This window comes from Ostrea edulis, chromosome 5, assembly GCF_947568905.1.
Source record: "Ostrea edulis chromosome 5, xbOstEdul1.1, whole genome shotgun sequence".
NCBI classification, from domain to species: Eukaryota; Metazoa; Mollusca; class Bivalvia; order Ostreida; family Ostreidae; genus Ostrea; species Ostrea edulis.
In genome coordinates this window covers 4,903,249-4,911,387 of record NC_079168.1, presented here as the reverse complement: position 1 = coordinate 4,911,387, position 8,139 = coordinate 4,903,249, and the positions used below count along the sequence as shown (strand labels likewise).

At 39.3% G+C, this 8,139-nt stretch overlaps 1 protein-coding gene across 2 annotated transcripts; it reads right to left on the bottom strand.

Moving 5' to 3' along the window:
* Positions 1-42: 42 nt before the first annotated feature.
* On the bottom strand, positions 43-7,866 carry LOC125649957 (uncharacterized). Of its 2 annotated transcripts, none has more exons than XM_048877836.2 (7): positions 7,735-7,866; positions 4,617-4,919; positions 2,602-2,670; positions 2,037-2,159; positions 1,862-1,942; positions 1,707-1,778; positions 43-178 (listed from the first exon to the last, which is right to left on the bottom strand). In XM_048877836.2, the coding sequence occupies exons 1-7, from the start codon at positions 7,811-7,813 to the stop codon at positions 99-101; spliced, it is 807 nt and encodes a 268-aa protein (XP_048733793.1). In that variant the 5' UTR covers positions 7,814-7,866; the 3' UTR covers positions 43-98. The 2 variants fall into 2 exon arrangements, with proteins under 2 accessions (XP_048733793.1, XP_048733794.1); XM_048877837.2 differs by having other exon boundaries at positions 4,623-4,919; positions 7,735-7,854.
* Between the last annotated feature and the right edge of the window lie 273 nt (positions 7,867-8,139).

The window sequence follows — 8,139 nt, the reverse complement described above, 5'->3', positions numbered from 1 at the left end:
GATACGAGTGCTTCTCGGTGTTCATAAGGATAGAGACCAGGCTGTATTTACAGTCTCTTTATTGAGAGTGTTCTGCTGAGAGTCATTGCTGATTCACATCAAGACTGTAATTTTTCTAGAGCTGCCATTAGACTCTGAATAATCTCATCGACATCTTCCTGCTTACTGTTTTTGGTATCTGAAAAGAAAAAGGATTTCATGGGAAAACCAAATAGAATTGTACGTTAATGATTACGTTTCGGGAAAATGGGGGATCCACACTAATTCAGTATTTATTGTACTAGTCTGTATACCACTTGCCTCTCTAACACAGACACACTAATTCAGTATTTATTGTACTAGTCTGTATACCACTTGCCTCTCTAACACAGACACACTAATTCAGTATTTATTGTACTAGACTGTATACCACTTGCCTCTCTAACACAGACACACTAATTCAGTATTTATTGTACTAGTCTGTATACCACTTGCCTCTCTAACACAGACACACTAATTCAGTATTTATTGTACTAGTCTGTATACCACTTGCCTCTCTAACACAGACACACTAATTCAGTATTTATTGTACTAGTCTGTATACCACTTGCCTCTCTAACACAGACACACTAATTCAGTATTTATTGTACTAGTCTGTATACCACTTGCCTCTCTAACACAGACACACTAATTCAGTATTTATTGTACTAGTCTGTATACCACTTGCCTCTCTAACACAGACACACTAATTCAGTATTTATTGTACTAGACTGTATACCACTTGCCTCCAGCACAGATAAATTCCTCAAGTAAAATTACTTTGTTATTCTGCAAGTCATTAGTAACATAATACACTATGTAATGGTAAATGGGTTTCCAGGGTTCTCTACTTGAATTTCAAATATTGGCCAAACCACAGTAGTAGAAATGGGCCTTGTGATTGAAAATACTGTTGGGCGTTTGCGTAAATATGCTGTAGAATATGCCAGATGTACAAAACTGTACATCATGACTTCCCGATGTTTAACTTTGCAAAGACTGGCATTTCCCATAACTTTCTTGATATGACATATAATTGCTATTTTTGAACGATGATCAGATTAACACATTTTGATATTGCAAATGCATGTGTACATGAATCTAGTTCTGACCAAAATTTAAATTTGATATCATACTAAAATGTTTGAGATTGTCAAGAAAAAGTGAAGGGGGAAATTCGTCAATCAATGTGATGTCATATTCCAATAAGAGGAATCAAATTTGGGATATTTTACTTTTTCATCATGGAAATTACTGAATTTCAAGAAAGTAAATGTCTGAATTTCAGGGTTTGCAGATTTTTTTGAAAAGAGGGTTTAGTCCTGACAATTTTTTTAAAGGGGATGCTGGGTGGGCAACTTTCTCAGGGGTCCAATCAACTTGTGGTTACAAAAGATTAAGAAAAACAGCAGGTGGGGATCTGAGTCGTGGTCCCCTCATAAATACGCACTAATTCAGAACCCTCTCCCCACCTCTGCAGTATGATCAATGTCGTGGTCCCCTCAAAAATACTAATTCAGAACTCCCCTTCCCACCTATGCAGCATGTTCAATGTCGTGGTCCTCTCATAAATAAGCACTAATTCAGAACTCCCCAACCCTGCAGATGTTCCATATTGTGGTCCCCTCGTAAATATGCACTAACTCAGAACTCCACACCCCTGCAGTATATTCAATGTCGTGATTCACCTTGATTTTCTCCATTATTGAGTGCCTTGTTCCAGGAATCTGTTGCTTTATTGGAGAAATCTCCTGACTTGTCTATAATGAGAAGTACTGTTAGGCATGTTGGATTGGAGTTAAGATTCAGGGGTGTTAATTACTTTGAACAGGACTCCGCCTACCTTGCCATTTGTTGTTTTGTTTAGTTCCTACTGCTGCGTTCCACGAGTCTGTAGCTTGTGATGAAAATTCTTGAACATCCCCTGAGAGTGACGTAATGAAAATGGCAATAGAAATGTATGTGCAAGTGCACAGAAGATGAAATGACAAGATTCATCTAAATGTAGAAGTTTATACCTCCTGGCCAGCTCCCATCCCAAGACTTAGCCGAGATACTGACAATCTTGTCATCCTTGCTGTTTCCGAAGTCGTCTCCCTTTTCCACCACGGTTTCCTTGCTGGGTTTGGACACTTTTTTTCCTGCAATTGCACCGATTAGCAACTTAGAACATTGTTTCCCTGAGACCGTTGTGCCAATTTTTGTTTCAAGACGGTTTTCATAATACACGTTTAATAAAAGGTTGAAGGGATTCGGGATGTCTAATACTGGCAGAAAGTCTAAAGATTCCGAAAAGATTAAACGATCGATATGTTCGTGAAATCTGTCGATGACTTGACATGTGACCTTGACCCCAATTTCATTTTTCAGGCTTGGATTTCTTGGAAAAAAATCTCAAACTTAAAAAGTTTAGTTTTCTGTTATTTGTGCGGTCAAAATTTGAGAAAAATCTCGGACTTGAGTCCAAATTTTGACTTCAGTTTCTTTTGAGAAATCCAGTCCAGAAAACTAAGCATTAAATCTCTAGTATAGTACTGAAGTTGTGATCAAGGTCAAAGTTGCAGATGAACCAAACTTAGTTACCTGGCCATCCGCCATTCCAGTTGTGTCCAGCCGGTGATTCCGTGACCAGTACCTCTTGGAATGGCTGCACTACAAATGTTAGGGCATTGATATACATCTACCAAGCTAAAACTGAGTGTACATCTACCAAGCTAAAACAGTATACATCTACCAAGCTAAAACAGTATACGTCTACCAAGCTAAAACTGAGTGTACAACTACCAAGCTAAAACTGAGTATACATCTACCAAACTACAACTAAGTATACATCTACCAAGCTAAAACTGAGTGTACATCTACCAAGCTAGAACTAAGTATACATCTACCAAGCTAAAACTAAGTATACATCTACCAAGCTAAAACAGCATACATCTACCAACCTAAAACATTATACATCTATCGAGCTAAAACTGAGTATACATCTACCAAGCTAAAACTGAATATACGTCTACCAAGCTAAAACTGAGTATACGTCTACCAAGCTAAAACAGTATACATGTAAATCTATTGAGCTAAAACTTGTATACATCTACCAAGCTCAAACTGAGTATACGTCTACCAAGATAAAATAGTATACATCTACCAAGCTCAAACTGAGTATACATCTATCAAGCTAAAACTGAGTATACGTCTACCAAGCTAAAACTGAGTATATGTCTACCAAGCTAAAACTGAGTGTACATCTACCAAGCTAAAACTGAGTACACATCTACCAAGCTAAAACTCAGTATGCATCTACCAAGCTAAAACTCAGTATACATCTACCAAGCTAAAACTGAGTGTACATCTACCAAGCTAATACTGAGTGTACGTCTACCAAGTTAAAACTGTATACATCTACCAAGCTGAAACTGAGTATACATTTACCAAGCTAAAACTGAGTATACATCTACCAAGCTAAAACTAAGTATACGTCTACCAGCTAAAACTGAGTGTATGTCTACCAAGCTAAAACTGTGTATACATCTACCAAGCTAAATCTGAGTATACATCTACCAAGCTAAAACTAAGTATATGTCTATCAAACTAAAACTGAGTATACATCTACCAAGCTAAAACTGAGTATACGTCTACCAAGCTAAAAACTGAATATACGCCTACCAAGGTGAAACTGAGAATACATCTACCAAGCTAAAACTGAGTGTACATCTACCAAGCTAAAACTGAGTTTACATCTACTAAGCTAAAACTGAGTGTACATCTACCAAGCTAAAACTGAGAATATGTCTTCCAAGCTAAAACTGAGTATACGTCTACCAAGCTAAAAGTGAGTATACATCTACCAAGCTAAAACTGAGTATATGTCTACCAAGCTAAAACTGAGTGTACATCTAAAACTGAGTATACATCTATCAAGCTAAAACAGAGTGTACATCTACCAAGCTAAAACTCAGTATACATCTACCAAGCTAAAACTGAGTATATGTCTACCAAGCTAAAACTGAGTGTACATCTAAAACTGAGTATACATCTACCAAGCTAAAACTGAGTGTACATCTACCAAGCTCAAACTGTGTATACATCTACCAAGCTAAATCTGAGTATACATCTACCAAGCTAAAACTAAGTATATGTCTATCAAACTAAAACTGAGAATACATCTACCAAGCTAAAACTGAGTGTACATCTACCAAGCTAAAACTGAGTTTACATCTACCAAGCTAAAACTGAGTATACGTCTACCAAGCTAAAACTGAATATACATCTACCAAGCTAAAACTGAGTTTACGTCTACCAAGCTAAAACTGAGTATACGTCTACCAAGCTAAAACTGAGTGTATGTCTACCAAGCTAAAACTGAGTGTACATCTAAAACTGAGTATACATCTACCAAGCTAAAACTGAGTGTACATCTACCAAGCTAAAACTGAGTGTACATCTACCAAACTAAAACTGAGAATACGTCTTCCAAGCTAAAACTGAGTATACGTCTACCAAGCTAAAACTGATTATACATCTACCAAGCTAAAACTGAGTTTACGTCTACCAAGTTTAAAAACTGTATAGCATTAAGATTTGCATTTTAAAATGGTCACCTTTACTTGCAAAGCTGTTGGGATCGAATCCTCTCATGAAATTCCCGTTGTTTGGATTAAACTTTGCTCCGTTCATGTCAAATGGAGAAGGTGTTACCATGTTTTGTTGAAGATTTCCCGAGTAAGCGAGGGATTTCATGTTGAGAAACTGCTGAGCTGATGTAGTGATGTCTTTAAACTCGGAGAACGGCCTCGGTTTTTGTTCATTCATCGGGTTGTAGTTGACAAAGGGAATGGCGTTTGGATTGTAGACAGGGATGTTTAAACCCTCATACATTGCAGGGTTGTAGGGCATTGTGGGTGCTGTTTGAGTAATTATGCACATTTATCATATCAAAGCATTGCGAAGAGCAAGAAGAAATAAAATGTGTACAAGTAAACAAAATTTAGTCAACTTCAAACAAAATAAACAGGACCTAGAGTTCACCTGATTTTGTGGTTGAATGTTCGTTTCATAGCATACACACTGCATATAGTATATATACCATTGATCTTTTTATGCCCCCTTTTGAAAAGAAGGGGGATATTGTTTTGTACCGGTCAGTCATTGTGTATACCAATTCTTCTCCGTTCAATATATAAACAACCTTTTGCTTGACAGTTACCAAACATGGTACATGTATACTACTCAAATTTTGATAAGGATCTCTAGGTTATATGTGTGTAATTTACCACAAACATAACAAAAAACATAAATTTGACTCAGAAACGTGTTTACTCAGGCTACGAATGAAAATTCATGAACGGCATGAACTTTTATCAATACGGAATGCTTGAAATCTGATAACAACACCAAAAGGCATTTCATTACAAAAAGTTAACAGCAAACCAGATAAAGAATTACACAGTTTTTGGGGCTAGTCCATCATTACACTTAGTCGATGAAGTGTCAATACCGGGTATGGCCTCCCCTTGCATCAATGACGGCTTGACAACGTCGAGCCATGCCGTCAATAAGCACCCGGATGTTTCCAATGGGAAGGTTGTTCCACTCTTCCACGAGGGCGTTTCCGAGCTCTGCCAAAGTCGTGGGTTGTGCTCTACGGCGTGAAAGGGCAACCTGCAGCATGTTCCATACATGCTCAATCGGGTTCAAGTCCGGCGAGCGCGCTGGCCAGTCCATACGGACAATTGTCTCCTGCTGAAGGTACTGCTCCACCACCCTGGCGCGATGAGGACGGGCATTATCATCCATCAGGATGAACTCAGGGCCAACAGCACCAGCGTAGGGTCTGACGTAAACATCGAGGATCTCATCCCGGTACCGCACCCCCGTCATTGTTACTCTCTCCAGGACATGAAGATCTGTTCTTCCATCCCTGATGATTCCACCCCAGACCATGATGGAACCACCACCATAACGGTCATGTTCACTGATGTTGGCATCATGGAAACGTTCACGTTGTCGTCGCCACACTCGGTGCCTCCTGTCTGTAAAGTCCAAACAATACCTGGACTCATCGGTGAACAGAACTTGAACCCAATCGTTCTGTGTCCAAGTGACATGATCTTCAGCCCAGTCCAATCGCTCCCGTCGGTGTCGAACAGTCAGAGGGACTCAAACACATCCCCTTCTCGAGTTGAGACCTGCATTGTGAAGCCGATTCCGTATCGTCTGAGTGGACACATTCACCCCCGAGGCGTTCAGGAGGTCGTTACGTAGGCTGGTTGCTGTCCAGAAGGGATGGCGTCGTGCCTGAAGAGCCACAAAATGGTCTTGGCGTTGGGTTGTCGACCTCTGACGACCACCCCCATGTCGGTGTGCTGCTGTTCCAAAAGTTTGCTGTCGGTTCCAGGCCCTGTTTACGACGCTCCGGCTGACGTTTAGTGCATTTGCAACATCACGACGTGAATCATATAGCCAGTGTCAAGCATTCCAATACATCTGCCCAGTTATTCTGTCGTCAGGCGACGCCTTACACGTTGAGGGGGCATTGTGTTGATAAACGTAGTGTAAACACTCAAGTGAGTTTGAAATTTTAGAAAGAATCAGACACCGATGCCTGATTGAAAATCGTGCAGTGGTAGCAAAAGCATAAACTGTGATGAGAAACGCATTTCCCATGGCATGAAATGCATGTGCAAGTTTGTTGAAGACGGTTTTGATTTCACTTGGACACAATATTGCCAGTTATGCAGTTATTAATTTTTTAAACAGAAAAATATCTATGATCCTTATCAAATTTTGAGTAGTATATATTGGTTGTCCCTGGAACGTAGATGACTCTTGATTTTCAGGTCACAAGTTCAAGGGTCAAACTGGACATTGTAAGATATTGTCCGCTCAATATCTTGAGAACGCTTTGCTTGTCAGACATCACACTTACTACATGGGTTTCTCCTAAGAATTAGATGTCCCAATGATTTTGAGATCAGAAAGGTCAAGGGTCAAACTGGACATAATATTATCCTCTCAATATCTAAAGAATTTACCGCATGACAGTTATCAAGCATGTGGTTGACCCTGAATAGTAGATGACTCCTACTGATCAAAGGTCAAGGGCCAAACTGGACATAGTACTTAAGATATTATCCACTCAATATCTTGAGAACCATTCGATTGATAGACACCAAACATAATACACTGGTTGTACATAAGGAGAAGATGGCTTCTATTGATTTTGAGGTCTCAAGTTCAATGGTCAAACTACTTTGGACGGAATATATTGTCCGCTCAATATCTTGAGAACCCTTGGCTTGACCGACATCGAACTTGGTACATCATATAAGGTGTATAAATAACCATTATTGGATTTCAGGTCACAAGGTCAATGACTTAACTGCTCTGGACATAAGATATTGTCCGCTCAGTTCTTTGAGAACCCTTTGTTTGTCATCAGATTTTGTACACTGGTGGCCCCTAAAGAGTAGATGGCCCCCATTGGTTTTCAAGTCACAAGGTCAAAGGTCAGGACTCAACAGACTGGTTATCTGGAAATGTCTGTTAATCAAGTATATGTTGAGAGATCAAACTTATTGGGGTTGCCTCTGACGAGTAGATAACCCATGTTTTTCACTGTTGCTACAGACATTCTACCTGTAAATGTAAAGTTAACCTTTTTTTATATTGCCACACGAGGTTTATATATTTCTAAAACATTTCTTGTTTCATACTTACCTCCCAGAACTCCTAAACAGCTGATTCCAATCAGAAGCACGTGCAATTTAAACATGATGTAATTATTCACTTTCACCATGCATTACACGTTGTATACACGAGACAGAATCGACATTGGAGCTAATGGTTTCCGCTTAACGATATGCAGGTATCTTTCACCTGCGTCTTTATCGCAAACGGAAAGCTCTATTGATGTCAGTGAAAATCTTCTATAACAGACAATTAATGCAAATTTCTCAAAATACTCTGTTTTTCATAATTGATTTATAAGTCCCCGGCAGGAATGGTCGGGGCACATAATTGATTTATAAGTCCCCGGCAGGGATGGTTAGGGTACTTTTCCGTCCACTCTTCTTTCGTACTTTCTGAACTTCTGTTTCGCTGTGTTCGTAGATCTTTATCAAT